General features: G+C 39.6%; 1 protein-coding gene and 1 long non-coding RNA gene across 5 annotated transcripts; one reads left to right on the top strand and one right to left on the bottom strand.

Moving 5' to 3' along the window:
* Positions 1-11,332: 11,332 nt before the first annotated feature.
* On the bottom strand, positions 11,333-17,000 carry LOC145797363 (uncharacterized). Its single transcript, XR_014338815.1, has 2 exons — positions 16,834-17,000; positions 11,333-11,495 (listed from the first exon to the last, which is right to left on the bottom strand). It is a non-coding gene; the product is annotated as an uncharacterized LOC145797363 (long non-coding RNA).
* On the top strand, positions 16,848-21,614 carry LOC114287443 (G-type lectin S-receptor-like serine/threonine-protein kinase SD1-1). 4 transcript variants are annotated; one of them, XM_082884322.1, is made up of 8 exons: positions 16,848-17,262; positions 17,430-17,982; positions 18,555-18,701; positions 18,806-18,966; positions 19,567-19,777; positions 20,432-20,669; positions 20,757-20,907; positions 21,004-21,614. In XM_082884322.1, exons 1-8 carry the CDS (start codon positions 17,248-17,250, stop codon positions 21,307-21,309), a joined length of 1,782 nt encoding a protein of 593 aa, XP_082740448.1. In that variant the 5' UTR covers positions 16,848-17,247; the 3' UTR covers positions 21,310-21,614. The 4 variants fall into 4 exon arrangements, with proteins under 4 accessions (XP_082740448.1, XP_082740450.1, XP_082740449.1 ...); XM_082884323.1 differs by having other exon boundaries at positions 16,875-17,262; positions 20,600-20,669; XM_082884324.1 differs by lacking the exon at positions 17,430-17,982.
* Positions 21,615-22,383: the final 769 nt, after the last annotated feature.

Below are 22,383 nucleotides of genomic sequence, written 5' to 3'. Positions count from 1 at the left end.
GCCACCTTTGTCTTCGGCGCGTCACCACCTGCGCCACCACTCTCACACGCGCCCGCACGCGCCATCTGTTGCACCTTGCTTCCGCCACGCGCCTCCACGCGCCCACACAACCGCGGCTGACGTCAGCCCTACCACTCCCGTACGCCGCGCCTGCTACTGTGCGCTTTTCGTGCGCCGCTTCACTAAAGTGCACCCGCGTGCGCCAAAACGGCTACCGTGCACCGCGCCTGCGCCTGTCCGCTATCGTGCGCTGCCGCTTCCTGCTAACGTGCTCCTTCTTACAGCCTGCTAACGTGCGCCGCTGACATCATTGCTGACATCATCTCTGTCCAGCATACCTTTTCTGGCTATTTTCGACCTTCCGGACTCACTGGTACACTCTGTTTTACCTAATTTTGCTCCTACAGGTCTATTCCTCTTGCTTTAATCCTACTCAACTCGTATTATGGATCGTCCTGATGCCTCCCATCCCATTTCCGTTATTTTGAATGGTTCCAACTATGTTCTGTGGGCCCAAGCCATGTCTTCCTTCCTCAAAGGCAAGAAGCTCTGGCGAATTGTCACCGGGGATGTGACTAAACCGGTTAAAGACAGTGTCACTACTGAAACTACTGCTCATACTGCTACATATGAAGACCAACTTGAGGAATGGGACAGTAAAAATTACCAAATCATTACCTGGTTTCGTAATACATCTATTACCTCTATCAGTCTTCAGTTTGGTCGCTTTCAGCTTGACTCTGTAAATACTCCTGCAAAGGACATATGGAATTTTTTGAAAGAACGATACCAGACTACTGGTCTTGCCCATCAATATCAACTTCAGAATCAACTTCATCGCATGCGCCAAGAATCCACTCAGTCCATTAACGACTTCCTTTCTCAAATGTACTCTGTTTGGGATCAGCTTGCTCTTTCAGAACCAACTTGGCATAACCACGAAGATGCTGTTTTATTTACTATCTATCGCAACCAGCAAAGATTGGTGCACTTTCTCATGGCTCTTACTTCCTCCTTTGAGCCCGTACGTGCCTCTCTGCTTCATCGCCATCCATTGCCCACTCTTGAACAAGCAATTTCTGAGTTGCTCTCAGAGGAGACTCGTCTTGGTACACTTCAAACTCATCATGTGGACTCTGTTCTTGCCACGCCTCCGTCCCGGCCATCATTTACCCAGCGGCCCACTGCTTGCCTCTATTGTCAGAATCGGGGCCTTTCTTCAACCCATCTCCTGGTCAACTGCCCTGTCAGATCCTGCCGCTACTGCAACAAACTTGGTCCTGGTCATCTACAACAGGATTGTTTTCGCAATCCTTCCCGATCATCCTCCAATAGCCACTCCTCTCGCGGTGGCTCTTCCCGGGGAAACTTTCATCGTTCCGGGAATCAGTCCCATCACACTGCTGCTGCTGCTTCCGGGAATCAGTCTCATCACACTGATGCTTCTGCCTCTGCGGAGTTCTCTGAGTCACCTGCTCCGTCTACCTCTCGCTTTTCTCCGACAGATGTAGAGGCCATGCTCAAACAACTTCTCTCCTCTTCTGGTACACCTCCTCCTACTGCTTTGTCTGTAATCCCAGGTAACTCTTCTTGGTATTTTGACTCTGCCTGTTGTAATCATATGACCTCCAGTTCTACTATCTTTTCTTCCTCCTCCTCATCTCCTCCTTTTCCCTCTATTCATATTGCTGATGGTTCCCTCATGTCTGTCCGTCATATTGGTACTGTTTCCACCTCTTCTTTATCTCTACCTCAAGTTTATCATATCCCTGCTCTCACTTTAAATCTTATTTCCATTGGTCAATTATGTGAACTTGGTCTAACTGTCACATTTTCTGCTACTGATTGTTTGGTACAGGACCCTCAGACGGGGCAGACTATTGGGATCGGCCGTAAGCGTGGACGTCTCTATGAACTCATTCACCTTCATGTTCCTACCTCTCCTCAGATCGCTGCTCCTACCTCTACTTCCTCATTATCTCCCTTTCATCTTTGGCATTGTCGCTTAGGGCATATTTCTGTTAATCGCTTAAAGTCTTTGGTTTCTAGTGGACAGTTGGGTCATGTAATTCCCGATCATTTCGATTGTATACCCTGTCAACTTGCTAAACAACCTGCTTTATCATTTAATAAAAGTACTTCTGTTTCCCTTGCACCTTTTGATCTTATACATTCGGATATTTGGGGACCCTCCCCTACTCCTACTATGGGGGGATCTCGTTATTTTGTTGTCTTTATTGATGATTTTTCCCGATTTACTTGGCTTTTTCTCATGAAACATCGGTCTGAACTTAAACACATTTATTATCGCTTTGCCCAAATGGTCCACACCCAATTCTCTAAAGTCATCAAAATTTTTCGCTCTGACAATGCTATGGAATATCGGGATTCAGATTTCCTTTCTTTTCTTCAGCATCATGGTACACTGCCTCATCGTTCTTGTGCTGGCACGTCCCAGCAAAATGGCCGCACTGAACGGAAACATAGGCATATCCTTGACACTACTCGTGCTCTCCTTCTGTCTTCTTCCTGTCCTGAAAACTTTTGGGGGGAAGCTGCCCTCACTGCTGTTTACACTATCAACTGTGCTCCTACCCCTGTCATCCTTAATCAAACTCCCTTTGAACGTCTGCATGGCACTCCTCCTCCTTACGCCAATCTCCGGGTTTTTGGCTCTGCCTGCTTTGTTCTTCTTCAATCTCATGAACACACCAAACTTGAACCTCGTTCTCGTCTTTGTTGCTTTCTTGGATATGGAATTGAACATAAAGGCTTTCGCTGTTGGGATCCTCTCTCTAAACGTCTTCGTATCTCTCGCCATGTCGTTTTCTGGGAACACCAAATGTTTTCCTCGCTCTCCTCATTTCACCTACCCACACTTTCCACTTCTGTACTGTTTACTAATCCTTCCATCGATCTTTTCTCTGCTGATTTTGATACAGGGTCTTCATTCATCGAGACGCCCTTGCTCACTCCTGATGCTGTCCAGCCTGCTCCCTCTGAAGGTCTACCTCTTATTGCCACACCTCCTTCTCCACCGGTTCTTCCTCCCACCGATCCTCCTACGGGTCGACCACGCCGGGTAACTCAACCTCCTCTCCATCTTCGTGATTATATTGTTGGATCTGCTGCCTTCTCTACTTATGAACCTACCTCCTATCGTGAGGCTTGTACTAATCCTCTTTGGCAGCAAGCTATGACTGATGAACTCCAGGCCTTGGACAAAGCTCATACTTGGGATCTTGTTGATCTTCCTCCTGGCAAGACTGCAATTGGCTGCAAATGGGTTTACAAAATCAAAACACATTCTGATGGCTCTATTGAACGCTACAAAACTCGTCTTGTTGCCAAGGGTTTCAACCAGGAATATGGTATTGATTATGAGGAGACATTCTCTCCTGTTGCTCGGCTTACCTCTGTTCGCAGTTTACTTGCCGTTGCTGCTGCTCGCCACTGGGGGCTCTTTCAGATGGATGTCAAAAATGCTTTCCTCAATGGTCATCTTCTTGAGGAGGTCTACATGCAACCTCCACCTGGGTCCACTTTTCAACCTCATCAGGTTTGCAAACTACAGCGTGCTCTCTATGGCCTCAAGCAGGCGCCTCGTGCTTGGTTTGCTACGTTCAGTTCCACCATTCATGACTTCGGGTTCACCTCTAGCTCCTATGACTCAGCTCTTTTTATACGGTCTACTTCTCATGGTACCATTCTTCTTCTTCTATATGTGGATGATATGATTATCACTGGTAATGATGAAGCTGGTATTCTCCACCTCAAACAGTTTCTCCACCGACAGTTTGAAATGAAGGACCTTGGTACTCTTAACTACTTCTTAGGCCTTGAAGTCTCTCATGACTCTACTGGTTCCTATTTATCCCAGGCCAAATATACATCCGATCTTCTGGCTCGTGCTGGTCTTACTGATTGCAAAACTACCTCTACTCCAGTTGATCCTCAGATTCGTCTCACTCCTCTCGATGGGACTCTTCTCTCTGATGCTACTCTTTATCGCCAGCTCGTCGGCAGTCTTGTCTACCTCACAGTCACTCGTCCTGACATTGCCTATGCTGTTCACATTGTCAGTCAGTACATGTCGGCTCCCCGCACTCCCCACTATACTGCTCTACTCCGCATCCTTCGCTACCTCAAAGGCACTCTGTTCCATGGCCTTCACTTCTCTGCTTCCTCCTCTCTTGAACTGCGTGCCTTTTCCGATGCTGATTGGGCTGGGGATCCTACGGATCGACGCTCTACCACAGGTTTCTGCTTCTTCTTAGGGGATTCTCTTCTTGCTTGGCGTAGCAAAAAACAATCCCTCACTGCCCGCTCTAGCACCGAAGCTGAATACCGAGCTCTTGCTGATACTACTCAGGAACTTCTCTGGCTTCGCTGGCTCCTTACTGATATGGGTGTTTCTTCTTCTGGTCCTACCCCTCTCTATTGTGACAATCAGAGTGCCATTCAGATTGCTCACAATGATGTTTTTCATGATCGCACCAAACATATTGAGATTGATTGTCACTTCATTCGCCAGCATGTTACCTGTGGTACTGTTCATCTTCTCCCTATTGCTTCAGTCGATCAACCCGCTGATATCTTCACTAAAGCTCATCCTCCTGGCCGCTTCCATGATCTTGTTTCCAAACTCAACTTAGTTGATGCTTTCCCTCCTTGAGTTTGCGGGGGGATGTTAGTATATTATTGTATATTAGTAGTGTTAGTCATCATTGTAGTCTATCATTATGTTTATGCTTTCATAATTGTTGTTCCCTCTTTCCATTATGCTTTCGGTGCTAAGGCACCCTATGTCTCTTTTCCTCTCTATAAAAGAGAGGTGTACATCTCCTTGTAATTACACAGATATACAACAACTGAACAATTCAGTATTTCTCTCTCTCTCTGTCTATTCTCTATCACTCTCTCAAATTATTGTTTCACCCATAATCATTTCACTTTTTCTCCCACAAACATCACATCCAACAACAAAAAAAATACAACTATCTTTCCAAACACTAAATTTTTTTTATCCAATAATATCTTACAACTAAAAAAATCTACATAAAAACTCACTTTCCAAATACCCACTATATTTTTTTTTTCCTGTTTTTTTGTAAATTTTTTTTGTAAAAAATATTCATAAATCCCATATAGGGAAATGTTGTTCCATTTAGCCTTATAAGTTTTTTTTAAAAACAATTGGTCCTTTTTATTTTTAGTATTTTGTATTTGTTTGATTTGGAGGTATGGGAGTTTATTTGTTTACCCTTGAATGTGATTTTGTTTTGATTTTTTCCTAATGCTGTGTGTGTGTGGATAAGGTATGTTGGGACGTTTCTATTTTTTCGGAGGGGATTGCGTGGAGTGATTGGTGGGTTTGATGATTTTACCCGTTTGATGTGCTGATGTTGATGTGGATTCATTTTTTTTATTGTAGGAGTTGTTGGTTGTTGATTATTCTCCGGTGTTGTTTCTGGGTTTGTGTTTTGCTAGGTTGTGCGGCTTGGTTTAGGTGAGTTTTATGTATGGTCTGATGTTGATTCGTTGTGTTTGTTTGATGCGTTCAGTTTGGTGGGGTGTGTCAACGTTCGATGTTCGCATTGACAATGTCACGTTGTTTTTTAATGATGTTATTTTATTGTTTGTGTAGAGGGGGATGAGTTGTGTCATGTTCGGACGATGTGGTGTTAATGATGGTAGTGTTGTGTCATTGTGTTGTTTGTTATTGCGGGTATGGTGTTTGTAGTTTTGTTGTTGTGTACTTACGGTCAGACCAATGCAGTTGTTCGTCTTCATCACGATTCACATTTGTATAGTTGGTTGATGGTGTATGTGGAAAGTTTGATAGCTTGGCACCAAGGTTGGTTTATTTTTTGTTCATCATTCTTATGTACAATAAGTTTAAGGTTGATTGTGATGACAATGTTCAAAACATGTTGTCTCTTGCAAAATAGTTCGGCCTTGATCATATTGATTTGCTTATTCAAACGCGGAGTGATGGGTTAGGAGTTGATTGTGTTGTGTCGGATTCTCCTGATGTTGGGGAATGTGACACCATTGATGGGTAGATAACAAATATGAAAGACCAGACGGATTTGACTTAGATGGATTTAAAGGGAGCCAACCACTCTTGTGTGACACCATTGATTGGCATTTCTTGTCACATTAGTCAAAATAGGAGATCAATCCAATCGTGCACAAGATAGGAGCTCGCAAAAACACTTCTCAAACAAATTAAAAATAAAAATAAAAATGGATGCCAAAAAATACCACAAATTACGTAAAACATTTTCTAACATGGACGTCAAAAAATACCATACATTACAAAACACATAAGTCATGCACATTATGCACCAATACCAACCTAAACAAACTCAACAAACAGGGGACTCCAACCACATCACAACACGGCGACAAAAACAAATCAATAAAATGATATTGACAATTTACTTAATTAAACATCGATACGATCAACATTACATTTATTCTATCACAAATGTTATTAACATTCTATATTTACCAACATAGTCCAAACACTCAAAAAACAGGGGGGCTTGGCAGTGTATTACAACACCAACGTTGTCAATGGAGCATGAACCCAAACCGGAAAGGCACACTAACACATCAATTGAAACTTGCAGAACTAAATCCAGAACAAGAATAAACACTACAAGATTATAATCCCGTTGAAATACAAAATCCACCAAACTATTAACAAAACAACATTACGTCGCCCACTTAGAGGTGGGGTTCATGGGTTTTCATCGTCGTCCGTTTTGAAACACACCGAATGACAACAACACGTTAAGAAAATACCAGCATTACATTGGAATTAATTAACATTAGTAAACACAACATTAATTTATTACATCTTAACACCCGACGCGTCATTACGTGAAACATTTGCTAACATGGACATCAACAATATCACACATTGCGGAACACGTAAGTCATGCACATTACATATTAAGACCAACTTAATCAAACTCAACAAATAGGAATCCCAACCATATTACCACATGACAACGAAAACAAATCAGTCAAATGATGCTGACACCGAACTTAATTAACATGGACACAGTTCATATCACATTCACACTACCACAAATGTTAGTAACATTCCAAACCACCAACTTAGTCCATACACTCAAAAACCAAAGGACTTGGTGGTATATTATAACACTATTATAAACCCAACACAACAAATGGCATTAACATTACAACATTGCAAACAACACATGAACCACAAACCAGAAAGGCACACTAACCCACCAACTGAAACTAGCAAAACTAAATCCAGTACAAGAATAAGCACTACAAGACTATACTCCTATTCAAATATGAAACCCACTATACCATTAACACACAACAGCATTACACATAGTGTATGTAACCAAATTAGGATGCAATCACAACATTTAATCTAAAATTCACTGAACAATTCGATTCTTTTATAAAAACAAAGAAAACAACATCAGTAACCACACACCTCACTAACGACAACAAAGGGTAGATGTAAACTTGCCAGCTACACGTTGTTAATGTCAACACAAATGTAAAAATGGTTTAGTGCCCGCTCCTAATCGCCGACAAAAATATACTGCCAAAATGGAGCTCTTGTTTTTCTAGGATTTGGGGGAGAAATCAAATGCTAATTTGGGCAACACACAATGACGATTAAATGTTGTCAAATTTGGATTAATCACAAACCGAGAACTTTCCATCTTTGTCTCTGCCATTTTGATTGGGTAGAGGGAGCCAACAAACTATATATCACACTTTTGAACACACAAGTAATTTCAACATCACCAAAACTCACATTCACCCCTAACGTTTGGGCTAACACGCACTGCAAAAATGTATAAATATGTCATTAACATTGAAATGAGACTTATTAGTCCATAAAATAAAAGACAGGACTAAATAGTTTAAAAGATTTTAATTTAAAATTTATTGGTGCATTATCTATTTTTATTTTTTGCTGCACTTATTTCCTCTTTTAATTTTATTGTCTTGCAAAACATGTATACATGTACACCAAAATAAATAAATAAATAAATAAAAGCCCAGAATCCATCTGAAACAATCAGCAAGACAAAGATTTGTATGAAAAAAGAATCATAATTAGAATTAATACAAGTCTTTTTGTACTCAAAATAAAAAAATAAAAAAAATAAAAGATAAATAAAAAATAAAAAAGAGAAGAAAATTTTGGTTTGAGTTTTCTGTATTAAGTTTTTTGAAAATTGAATTTTTTATTTTTCGTGTTTTTTTGTTTTTAGTAAATATTTTTAAAATTTTAAATATTTTTTTAATTTTTTAGATGCATCTTAGATATACCTAAAAAGTAAAAAATTTGTGAAAAAATATTTTAAAAAATTATTAAATACATAAAAATATAAAAAATATATTAAATTCTCGTATTTTTTTGTATTTTTTGTATTTAGTAAATTTTTAAAAGATATTTTTCATAAATTTTTTATTTTTTAAATATATTTATATTAGGTATATCTATAAATTAAAAAATTTATTTAAAATATTAAAAAAGTTCATTAAAAACCAAAAAAGACATAAAAGAAGGAAGTAGAATTTTACTGTTTTCAGTAAAACGAAACTAAACAACCATACAAGTCCGTCAGTTCCTGTTGAAGGGCTTCCTGTAACAAAAACTGAGAGTGTTCCATCAACTCGGGGCTCAATTTGAACATCAGAACGCAAAACTCCATCTGATTGAGTGCTCCATCACCGTCTAAATCGCCTTCTCTCAACATTCCCCTCAGATCATCCTCCCTCAATTCCTGCAACCCTAACAGGGCTGCGTTTTTCTTGAGGCTATCGAACGTGATGACCACCGTCCATCAGCAACCTAAACCCATTGCAGAGCTCTTCGATCAACCCTCCCCTCCCAACTTGTCGGCCATGGTGGGCAACAAATCTTCGAAATAGGATTGGGTATTGGGGGCCATTGAAGACGATGTAAAGAGGTTGGTAGACAGAGAAAGTAGTAGAGATAGAAAGAGATGGGTTGGGATGAGATTGAGATTGAGATTGCGGAGATAAATAGTGGGTTTAGGATTTCGGAGAAGGAGAGGCCATGGAATGGGATGACAACTCAGGTACAGTCGCAAAGGTCGGTTACTCGGTTGATTCGGCAAACATCTAAGCCTCCTCGCTTTCGGAGAAGCACTGTGCAAAGGGTATAATCGTCCATTCAAGAGGAAGGTCGGGAGAGGCTTCTGTCAAAGGGCAAAATCGTGACGACCCTTGGATCCATAATCATCTCTGCTTTCCGCTATAAAATTGCATCATTTTTACATTTATATTTGTATTTTTTTATAGGAAATTTTATATATGTACTTTTAATTATGATCTTTGTGTCTATTATCCTGACTTATTATGATATATTGTGATACGATAATGCTAGGTAGTTCAAATTTTTGTGGCTCAAATGGCTCAAATCTGTCAAAACGACGTCGTTTTGACAGATTTTGAGTTCAAAACGACGTCGTTTTGACAGATTTGAGCCATTTGAGCCACAAAAATTTGAGCTACCAAACATTTTCCATTGTGATATTGATTATGACATTGTTTTTGTTATAATTCAAGAGTTGTTTGGTTTTATTTCTTGTGATATTCAATTAGAACTTAATTTTTTTATATTAAAGGGGATTTGGTCATAACCCCCTCACTATCTAATATCTCTTTCAAAAGGACAAGAATTATATAAGTACTTTCAAAACTCCCTGATATTTTAAAATTTGTTTCTTTTACTATATTACCCTCATATCTATCAGCTTTCCTATTAAGACATTTTCACTATGTATTTCAGAGTAAAATTTTACTCTGTATAAAAGTAAAATTTTACTATAAATGAGAGTAAAATTTTACACTCTGAAACTAAAAGTAAAATTTTACTCTGAAAAATAAGTAAACTGTAAAACTCTGAAGCTAAAAGTAAAATTTTACTCTGATTTTGTCAAATGAAAAAAACAGAGCAATAGAATCAGAGTAAAATTTTACTCTGGTTCTATCAAATGAAATTTGATGTTTACTCTGAAAAATCGATGGAACTTTGAGCTTTGAGCTTTGAATCAGGCCTATAATCCTTGAATCAATCGATGTTTACTTTGAAAAATATTGAATAATGCCTATAATCCTTGAATCAGGCCTATAATCTGAAAATTTTAGAGAAATCTCAATTTTTCATACCCCGGTTCTTTAGATTTTTCAGATTTTTCAGATTTTTAAAACTTTGAGCTTTCAAAAATCTATATATTCGAATTCAAATCTCAAAACACACAAACACACACACACACACATATATATATATATATATATATATATATATGTATTAGTGCGATTTGCAAGTTTTCCACAGCTCCGGCTATGGAGAAAGCTAGGATTAGAAGAGAGAGACGAGATAGAAGATGAACAGTTGAAGGAGAGTTGAGGGAGGAGAGTTGAGAAGATGCAGAGAGAGATCGTCGGAGCTTAGGAATGACACAACTCCGGCCATGGAGGAATCTAGGGTTAGAAGTGAGAGACGAGAGAGAAGATAAATTTTGTATCTGGATTGTGTATATGTGAAGGTATAATAGTCTGATAAAATATTTAAATAATAAATTTTGTCCTTTATGCAAGATTTTATAATTATGAAGGGGTTTAGAAAGTATAATTTTTTTCTTAGTCCTTCTAACAATGAAAGGAAGGTAAATGGGATCTATAGCCAAATTTCCCTTATATTAATTATGACTATATTATTGAATTATGCTGACAAATAATATAATCTGTATATAATACGTATCTTTTGAGAAGGTGTACATAACACTACTTTTTATTTTTATAATAGTTTAATAGTTTTAAATGCACAATTTTAAATTAAAGAGATACAACGATATTTAACTATAGCTATGAAAGTGTATAATTAAGTGATTGTCAAATCCTCACACTCAAAACTCTTGAGAGAAAAACGGCTCTAAAATCTATAAAGTTTCTAATTTTATTATAAATAACTCATTTTATTATTAAATTATTAAGTTGATTAATAATTTTTAATAATGATATAAATTTATTTCAATTAATAATTCAAATAATTTTATTATTATATAGAAGAATTGTTAGGAATTTTATTTTTTTAATTAATTTTATTAAATAAATTTTTTTTGAGAAGAGCGGTATTTATAATTTTCTAAACTACACCGAAGAATTTGTATTTTAAATAATTATGGGGTGTATTTGTAAGTTACCCTAAACCTATGCTAAGAGTCAAATTTGAAGACTTTGAAGACTGAGAATTTTGGTTTATTGTCATTCTTATCTTATCTGTGGAATAATTATTGAACAGAAATACACCAAGATTAGAAGCATGAGGACATCAACTGAAGGCTTCACCATACTTCTATTCTTATCTTCTTTATTTTCCAGTTTCATAATCTCGGAAGCTGTAGACACCATAACAACAATTCAACTCATTAGAGACAACGAGACCATAATTTCATCTGGCGTGTTAAATTGGTAATGAGAGAGAGAAAAGAGAGAGACTGGAATGAAATGTGAAGTTACTATCTGTTATTGTATATCTGTATATTTCTTACAAGAGAATGAGTTCTCTCTTTTTATAGAGAGGAGAGGGAGACAATGCACATGGGTTAGCACATGGGTTGGCTCTCTTTACAGCTGGTTAGCTCTCTTTACAGCTGAAGGTAGTGTGGTAGTGGTGCTCTTTACAGAAGTGGGTCTCTTTACAGCTACAACTATAGTATTTTATATGATATGTTAACAGCCCCCCGCAAACTCAAGGAGGGTAGGCATCGACCAAGTTGAGTTTGGAAACAAGATCACGGAAGCGCCCAGGAGGATGAGCCTTGGTGAAGATATCAGCAGGTTGATCGGCAGAAGTAATGGGGAGAAGATGAACAGTACCACGTGTAACATGCTGTCGAATGAAATGGCAATCAATCTCAATATGCTTGGTGCGATCATGAAAAACATCATTGTGAGCAATCTGAATGGCACTCTGATTGTCACAATAAAGAGGGGTAGCGCCAGAAGAGGAAACACCCATATCAGTGAGGAGCCAGCGAAGCCAGAGAAGTTCTTGAGTAGTATCAGCAAGGGCTCGGTATTCAGCTTCGGTGCTGGAACGGGCAGTGAGGGATTGTTTTTTGCTACGCCAAGTAAGAAGAGAATCCCCTAAGAAGAAACAAAATCCCGTGGTGGAGCGTCGATCCGTAGGATCCCCAGCCCAATCAGCATCAGAGAAGGCACGCAGTTCAAGGGATGAGGAAGCAGAGTAGTGAAGGCCATGGAACAGGGTGCCTTTGATGTATCGAAGGATGTGGAGTAGAGCAGTATAGTGGGGAGTGCGAGGAGTCGACATGTACTGACTAACAATGTGAACAGCATAGGCAATGTCAGGACGAGTCACTGTGAGATAGACAAGACTGCCGACGAGCTGACGATAAAGAGTAGCATCAGGGAGGAGAGCCCCATCGAGAGGAGTGAGGCGAATCTGAGGATCAACTGGAGTAGATGTAGTTTTGCAATCAGTAAGACCAGCACGAGCCAGAAGATCGGATGCATATTTGGCCTGAGATAAATAAGAGCCAGTAGAATCATGAGAAACCTCAAGGCCTAAAAAGTAGTTGAGAGTACCAAGGTCCTTCATCTCAAACTGATGGTGGAGAAACCGTTTGAGGTGGAGAATACCAGCGGCATCATTACCAGTGATAATCATATCATCCACATACAGAAGGAGAAGAGTGGTACCATGAGGAGTAGTCCGTATAAAAAGAGCAGAGTCATAGGAGCTAGAGGTGAACCCGAAGTCATGAATGGTAGAACTGAACTTGGCAAACCAGGCGCGGGGTGCTTGCTTGAGGCCATAGAGGGCACGCTGTAGTTTGCAAACCTTATGAGGGGGAAAAGTAGACCCAGGTGGAGGTTGCATGTAGACCTCCTCAAGAAGATTACCATTGAGGAAGGCATTTTTGACATCCATCTGAAAAAGGTCCCAGTGGCGAGCAGCAGCAACAGCCAGTAAACTGCGAACAGAGGTAAGCCGAGCAACAGGGGAGAAGGTTTCCTCATAATCAATCCCATATTCCTGGTTGAAACCCTTGGCAACAAGACGAGCTTTGTAGCGTTCAATAGAGCCATCAGAATGAGTCTTGAGTTTGTAAACCCATTTGCAGCCAATCGCAGTTTTGCCAGGAGGAAGGTCAACAAGATCCCAAGTATGAGTTTTGTCCAAAGCCTGAAGTTCATCAGTCATAGCTTGCTGCCAAAGAGGATTAGTACAAGCCTCACGATAGGAGGTAGGTTCATAAGTAGAAAAGGCAGCAGACCCAACAATATAATCACGAAGGTGAATAGGAGGTTGAGTTACCCGGCGTGGTCGACCCGGAGGAGGATCGGTGGGGGGAAGAATCGGTGGAGAAGAAGGTGGTGCAGGAAGAGGTGGACCTTCAGGGAGAGCAGTCTGGTCGGGAGCAAGAGTGAGCAAAGGCGTCTCAATGACGGAGGGACCTGTATCAAAGTCATCAGAGAAGAGATCGATGGAAGGATTAGTAAACAGTACATTAGTGGAAAGTGCAGGTAAGTGAAAGGAGGATAGAGAGGAAAACATTTGGTGCTCCCAAAAAACGACATGGCGGGAGATACGAAGACGTTTAGAGAGAGGGTCCCAACAGCGAAAACCTTTATGTTCAATTCCATACCCAAGAAAGCAACAAAGACGGGAACGTGGTTCAAGCTTGGTGCGTTCATGGGGTTGAAGGAGAACAAAGCAGGCAGAGCCAAAAACCCGAAGATTTGCATAGGGAGGGGGGGTGCCATGTAGACGTTCAAAGGGAGTGTGATTATGGATGACAGGGGAAGGAGCACAATTGATAGTGTAGACAGCAGTGAGGGCAGCTTCCCCCCAAAAGTTTTCAGGGCATGAAGAAGAGAGAAGGAGAGCGCGAGTAGTGTCAAGAATATGCCTATGTTTCCGTTCAGCACGACCATTTTGCTGGGACGTGCCAGCACAGGAACGATGAGGCAGTGTACCATGACTCTGAAGAAAAGAAAGGAAATCGGAATCCCGATATTCCATAGCATTGTCGGAGCGAAAAAGTTTGATGGTTTTAGAAAATTGAGTGCGGATCATTTGGGCAAATCGATAATAAATGGTTTTGAGGTCAGACCGAGTTTTCATGAGAAAAATCCAAGTAAACCGTGAAAAATCATCAATGAAAACAACAAAATAACGAGATCCCCCCATAGTAGTGGTAGGGGAAGGGCCCCAAATATCCGAATGTATAAGATCAAAAGGTGCACAAGAAATAGAAGTACTTTTATTGAATGATAAAGCAGGTTGTTTGGCAAGTTGACAGGGTATACAATCGAAAGTATCTGGAATTACATGACCCAATTGTCCACTAGAAACCAAAGACTGTAAGCGAGTACTAGAAATATGTCCTAAGCGACAATGCCAAAGATAAAAAGGAGATAATGAGGAAGCAGAGGCAGGAGCAGCGATCTGAGGAGAGGCAGGAACATGAAGGTGAATGAGCTCATAGAGACGTCCGTGCTTACGGCCGATCCCAATAGTCTGCCTCGTCTGAGGGTCCTGCACCAAACAATGAGTAGCAGAAAAGGTGACAGTTAGACCAAGTTCACATAATTGACCAATAGAGATAAGGTTTAAAGTGAGAGTAGGGATATGATAAACTTGAGGTAAAGTTAAGGAAGAGGTGGAGACAGTACCAAGATGACGGACAGTCATGAGAGAACCATCAGCAGTTTGAATTGAGGGAATATGAGGAGAAGAAGAGATGGAAGAAAATATAGTTGAACTGGAGGTCATATGATTACAACAGGCAGAATCAAAATACCAAGAAGAGTTACCTGGAATTACAGACAAAGCAGTAGGAGGAGGTGTACCAGAAGGGGAGAGAAGGTGTTTGAACATGGCCTCGACATCTGTTGGAGAAAAGAGAGGGGTAGACGGAGCCGGAGACTCAGAAAAACCCTCAGCGGCAGCAGCAGCAGTGGCGGTGTGAGGAGACGGATTCCCAGAATGAGATTGATTCCTGGAACGATGAAAGCTCCCCCGAGAAGAACCACCGCGAGAAGAGTGGCTGTTGGAGGATGAGCGGGATGGATGGCGAAAACAATCCTGTTGCAGATGACCAGGACTAAGTTTGTTGCAATATCGGCAGGTTCTGACCGGGCAATTGACCAGGAGATGTGTGGAAGGAAGGCCCCGATTCTGACAGTAGAGGCAGACAGTGGTCTGCTGGGTGAAGGATGGCCGGTACGGGGGAGTGGCAAGAACAGAGTCCACATGATGAGTTTGGAGAGTACCAAGACGAGTCTCTTCGGATAGCAACTCAGAAATAGCTTGTTCCAGAGTGGGCAAGGGATGGCGATGAAGAAGAGAGGCACGTACGGGCTCAAAAGATGAAGTGAGAGCCATGAGAAAGTGTACCAACCGTTGCTGATTACGATAAGCAGTAAATAAAACAGCATCTTCTGGGTGAGGCCAAGTTGGTTCGGAAAGAGCAAGCTGGTCCCAAACGGAGTACATTTGAGAAAGGAAGTCATTGATGGACTGACTAGATTCTTGGCGCATCCGATGAAGTTGGCTCTGAAGTTGATATTGATGAGCAAGACCAGTAGTCTGGTATCGGTCTTTCAAAAAATCCCAGATGTCCTTGGCAGGGGTAGTGACAGAGTCAAGCTGAAAGCGACCAAACTGAAGACTGATAGAGGTAACAGAAGTATTTCGAAACCAGGTAATGATCTGGTAATTCTTACTGTCCCAGTCCTCAAGGCGATCTTCATATGTAGAAGTAGCAGGAGAAACAGTGGTTTCAGCAGTGTCTTTGACCGGTGGGGTCATGTCCCCGGTGATAATTCGCCAGAGTTTCTTTCCTTTAAGGAAGGAAGACATGGCTTGGGCCCATAGAACATAGTTGGAACCATCCAAAATAACAGAAATGGGATGGGAGGCATCAGAACGATCCATAATAATAGCGGAGTAGGGCTAAATAGAGAGGGGGAGACCTGTAGGAGTAAAATTAGGTAAAACAGAGTGTACCAGTGAGTCCGGAAGGTCGAAAATAGCTAGGAAAGGTGGGCTGGGTAGAGATGATGTCAGCAGGATGGAAAATGATGTCAGCGGCGCACGTTAGCAGGGAAGGCGTGCGGCGCACGGTAGCAGAGGAGGCTGGCGGCGTAAGGTAGCAGAATGGTGCACGCGGGTGCACAATAGCTGAACGGCGCACGCGCGGCTCACGGTAGACGAACGGCGCACGCGGGTGCACGGTAGCAGGCCCGGCGCACGACAGGGCAGGGTGGAAGGCGCGTGGCAGCGCGTGTGAGAGTGGCAACGGAAGCAGAGACGCGCCGAGCAAATAATCGGCGCGTGAGAGCGCGTGAAAGCTTTTCTGGGGATGATCTTGGTGCCGTTGGAACCGTAAGGAGATTCCGAGCTGTTTGATGTAGTCCACTGTGTACGGGACTAAGCACCAAAATTGAAGAATGCCAGAAATGTATTACTGGGCTCTGATACCATGTTAAATTGGTAATGAGAGAGAGAAAAGAGAGAGACTGGAATGAAATGTGAAGTTACTATCTGTTATTGTATATCTGTATATTTCTTACAAGAGAATGAGTTCTCTCTTTTTATAGAGAGGAGAGGGAGACAATGCACATGGGTTAGCACATGGGTTGGCTCTCTTTACAGCTGGTTAGCTCTCTTTACAGCTGAAGGTAGTGTGGTAGTGGTGCTCTTTACAGAAGTGGGTCTCTTTACAGCTACAACTATAGTATTTTATATGATATGTTAACATGGCGGAAGCTTTGAACTGGGATTTTTCAGCCCCGGTAGTTCCAAGAATCGATATTTGGGAATATGGTACAAGACAATAACAACCAGGACCGTGGTATGGGTTGCTAACAGAGAAACTCCAATCACCAATGCATCAGGAGTCCTAAAGGTCACTAGCCCAGGAATTCTTGTCCTACTCAATGGAACTAGCAACAGGATATGGTCTTCGAATACGTCAAGATCAGTACAGAACCCAGTTGCACAACTTTTGGACTCGGGAAATTTTATTGTGAGAAACGCAAATGATGATAACCCACAGAATTTTCTTTGGCAGAGCTTTGATTATCCAGGTGACACGCTTTTACCAGGTATGAAGGTGGGAAGGAACTTGTTAACCGGGCTAGATTGGTACTTGTCATCTTGGAAGAACAACGATGACCCAGCTCAAGGTGATTATAATTTCAGGATGGATACTTGTGGATATCCACAAGCAATTCTGTACAATATTACTGCTGAGACGTACAGGACTGGACCATGGAATGGTGTCCAGTTTAGTGGGGCTTTGAACTTGAAAAAAAACAGTATCTATAATTTCAATTTTACTTTTGACGAGCAGGAGGTGTCTGGTGGTTACGAGCTTGTCAACAGCGCAGTTATTTCAAGGTTAGTGTTGAGTCAGGATGGTGTTATGAGGCGCTGGACATGGGTTGATCGAACACAAGATTGGAACCTCTACAACACTGCACCAGCTGATAGCTGTGACAATTATGCAGCGTGCGGTGCTTATGGTAGCTGCAACATTGCTAATTCCCCAATATGTGGGTGTTTGAACAAATTTGTCCCAAGATACCAGAAGGATTGGGATAGGGGAGACTGGTCAAATGGATGCATGAGGAGGACACCCTTTGTTTGTCACCATGGAGATGGATTCCTAAAGTATTCCAGGGTCAAATTGCCAGACACACAAAATTCATGGTTCAACGTGAGCATGACCCTTGAGGAATGTGGGGCACTGTGCTTGGAAAACTGCTCTTGTATGGCATATGCAAATTTAGACATACGAGAAGGAGGAACTGGTTGCTTGCTTTGGTCTGGCCACCTGATTGATATCAGAGAGTTCAGTGAAGGCGGGGAAGATCTCTATGTGAGGATGGCATCCTCTGAGTTAGGTACTACATTGTCTCAAAACTTATAGATGACTAGCTCTTATGTTGTGGTAGAAATTTTTGCCTATTGTTGCCTGCCAATAAGTTTGTAGAAATGAAAATCAGGCCTTGCAACATGATCAAGCTTTGATGTATGGTTAGCAAAATGGGCCACCCACCAGCAAATCAAAATTCAATAGATGTGCTTTCTTAATTCATTTCCATATTCTTTTTGATTGCTCCTTGAAATGTTATTTCCATTATCATTCTCATTTCTTTGCTCCCTTGAGATACTCTTATATTGATTTGATTTCTCATTATGCAGCTAGATGAAAATGGAGAACTATTTCCCCATTACAATTTCTTAATTATTTTACTCTTAATTTTTATATGTTAGTTTCATACCGGTCATATTACTATATCTAATAATTTCATAAATGGTACTTGAAAGAGTGAAGTGCAAAACAAACTGATGGAGGAGAGTCTGTTTATGTTTTGTTTCAAGTATTGATAAGACATAGAGAACTATAAAAACTCCGTGGAAATATCAATTATTCAATGTTTCAATAAACCATTTTGATCATTTGATTGGATAGAAATAGTCCCCCACGTTAGCTCCAATGGGAAGAGGAGAGAGAAAATCGTAGTCATCTTGACAGTAACAACTGGAATGCTTCTGCTATGCCTGATCCTGTTCTTGTATGTTTGGAAAAATAGAAAGCACAAGCAGCTAAAGCGAAAAGGTAATCCAAATGATTCATATTGTGATGACATTTCTTCTTCTTATTTTCTGTGTGTGTGTGTGGGCTTACATATTTTCTTGTAAATCCTTATTTTTTCTTTGCAGTAATAATGGGATACATCTCCGAGCAGAATTATACCAATAGTGAAAGCCAGAACGAAGATTTCCAGTTACCATTTTTTGACTTTGCTACAATTGTGAATGCTACTGATAACTTCTCAATAAACAATAAGCTGGGGGAGGGTGGATTTGGCTCTGTTTACAAGGTAACAATGTAGATCAACTGTCATGCATTTCCTTCTAAAGTCACATATATCGATATACATGTAGCCCAAGTAGCTTGAATGTTACAACAATTTTCTTTAATTAAATTTTTGTACTCAAAATTAAAGTTCTTAAACCATGAAGTTATTTTAACAAAAAGTTGTTAAAACTGAACATTTACAAAGCTACGATGATGAATAATCTCGAAAAGTATAAATAAGAGCTTTAGCCTAGTTGGTTGACTAAAGCAAGGGAAAATGAAAGTTGTACAATTCTTAACAGTAATGGGCTATTGATCTAACACTGCACATCCTTAACTCATTTAAATGCCTCTATTGATGATATGATTCTTTTTTTTTTTTTTTTAGAAAAACAAACAAATGGTAAGTTTGAATATGTATCAATATTTATGTCTTCTGCATGAAAAAAATCAATGGTCATGGTAGAATTTACTTCAAACATTTTAGACACAAGGTAGTAAAAGACAATAAATAAAGAATAAAGAAAAAAAAGTGGGAAAGCTAAGAGAAGTCAGTAAACATGCCTTCTTTGAGGCTAAATAGTTCACCTACCACAATTTACAAATGGTAATTTTTCCTCAGGGTGAGCTTAGAGGGGGACAAGAAATGGCTGTGAAGAGACTTTCGAGAAATTCTACTCAAGGACTCGATGAGTTCAAGAATGAAGTTTTATATATTGCAAAGCTTCAACATCGGAATCTTGTGAAGCTTCTAGGATGCTGTATTCAAGGAGAAGAGAAGTTGTTGATCTATGAATACATGCCCAACAAAAGCTTGGACTACTTTATATTTGGTTAGGCTTTCTCATAACCATAATTTATTTAGCACAACATTTTCATTGCTTCTTTTTTTTAGTTTTCTTACCGTTGAAGTGGTGCTGTTGCCCTTTTTGGTATTGTGGAATATCCCTAATTCATATGGAGGGGGAGCTAATGAACCCCGTGGATACATAAGGTGATACATACCCCTTGTATCAGGTGTAGCCCTGGGGAGGCAGTGAACCTAGTATCTGTGGATTAATTATAGTCTCATCACACCAAGGTGGAGTGATGTTTTAGCCACTGGTTTCAATAGAAATTGTTCATATAGATAAAGTGGTGGCTCATGTCTGAGCAGAAATGAAGTATTATGCCAGCAGTTCAGCCCATGGGTGCATTAAAAGTATACAAAAAAAGGTCAAGTGGTGTCTCATCTATGCAGAGAAATGAAGTAATTTGGCAACAAGTGAAGTTTTCTTTTTAATTTTTAATATTTTGGTCCTATTTAAACTGTTGTGTTATTTGAAGATAACACCGAAGTTCTATATTCAAATTCTGCACACGAGTGGCTGCAAAAATTTGGCGGCATGAAAAATCCTTGGTTTTTTTTTGTGTAAAAACTCATTTCCAGTTCTATTCAAGAATCCAATTAGCAGAGCATGGTTTAATGAAGCAAAAATGTTGAACAGATCAAACCCAAAGCACATTACTAGATTGGCCTAAGCGCTTTAACATTATCATTGGAATTTCCCGGGGGCTTTTGTATCTTCATCAAGATTCCAGACTGAGAATTATCCATAGAGATCTCAAAGCCAGCAATATATTGCTAGATATTGACATGAACCCAAAAATTTCAGATTTTGGTTTGGCTAGAAGTTTTGGAGGAAATGAAACAAAAGCGAATACAAACCGAGTAGTTGGAACATAGTAAGAATATCTACAACTCTATGCAAGTAAATTTTGTTTCTACTTTTTGTTTTTGTTTTTGTTCCTTCAATGTTTGTTTTGCTGCAGTGGCTACATGCCTCCGGAGTACGCAATGCATGGGCATTTCTCAGTAAAATCGGATGTTTTTAGCTTTGGTGTTTTGGTGCTGGAGATTGTTAGCGGGAAGAGAAACAGGGGTTTTGTTCATGCAAACCACCGTCACAACCTTCTTGGGCACGTGAGTTTCAATCTAGTATAATACTAAAGTGTTTTTACATTATACATATGATTATTTTTAAACATGTACTGATAATATCATTCTTGAATTGTTCAGGCATGGATTCTATACAGAGAAGGCAGGTCAATAGAACTAATTGATGCATCTCTAAGGAACTCAAGTTATCTATCTGAAATACTAAGATCAATCCATGTTAGTCTATTATGTGTGCAACAATGTCCAGAAGATAGGCCGAGTATGTCATCAGTGGTTCTAATGTTGGGTGGTGAGGGTGCATTGCCTCGACCTAAACATCCTGGTTTTTTCACAGAAATGAATTTAGGTGATGCTGATTGTTCAACAAGCAGGGATGCACCAAGTTCAACCAATGAAGTCACTATTACGCTGTTGGATGGTCGATAGAGAACACAATCAAGCCGATGTTTGCATGTTTCTAAATCTGTGAATCATGAAACTTTCTTTCTTATCTTCTCTTTTTTAGGCCATTTATCTGTTTTTGCTTGGGTTAATTTGTGGAATATGATAATCATTACCGAACTCTGCATCACATTCCTTGTAGGATAATAGTTTCATTAACCTTTACTCTTGTAGTCATTTCATTTTGGCTAACTTGTAAGTTGCCATGAAAGGCTTGGACTCCTTTATTTGTAATTTGATTCAACCCCCTTAAAACTAGATATATAAAGTTTGAGCAATTTTTGCATAAAGAGGTTTTGCTATGGTAGTGTTTTCCTCTTTTGTGATTTGACTTAAAAGGTAACCAATGAGAGAGAGAGGGGGTCAAAGGGAGTGGGGGGAAAAGGGGGATGAATCATTACTCTTATTTTATATCGCATATTGAATATTGTAAAATTAAAATCAACTCTATTTATTGAAATTAAAAAAATTCATTCATTGTGTGAAAATAATTAGTGTTTGAGTTTATTTTATTTTTATTTGTCACCAAGCTAATATATAAAATTAAAATATATATATATATATATATTTGAAAAAGTCAACCAAATGTATATTTTTTGATAAGATACATTAGAAGCTTGAGTTATTTATGGTGATAAAAATTTTAACCGAATCATTTGAAATAGTGTAATATAAATATATTAAATTTGAACGCAGGTCAAAAGATATTAAAAAAATAAAAGATGAAAAAGTAAAATAGAGAGAAAGTAAAAAAGATATTTTGATCTTATTGTAAAAAATATTTATTTAATTTAGATAGCTTTTAAATTTTTGCTACTCTCTGTATAAATCGAGTTAGTTATACTCATTAAATACTTCGTTAAAATATGCTCTAAGAGCTCGTGTTAATAAAAGCCTTAATTGTTTTTTAATTAATTTTATTAAATAAAAATTTTGATAATAGAATATTTATAAATTTTTAAGCAAATATGGTGAGGATATATTTGTAATTTAACCTAAAAAGTATGGTAGAGTCAAATTTGAAGACCAAACGAGGAGAGTGGAATTGATCCTAAGGCT

This window comes from Camellia sinensis, chromosome 8 (assembly GCF_055761805.1).
Source record: "Camellia sinensis isolate YWXY chromosome 8, ASM5576180v1, whole genome shotgun sequence".
Classification (NCBI taxonomy): Eukaryota; Viridiplantae; Streptophyta; class Magnoliopsida; order Ericales; family Theaceae; genus Camellia; species Camellia sinensis.
The sequence above is the reverse complement of the archived record's forward strand: the minus strand, read 5'-3'. Positions and strand labels throughout refer to the sequence as shown.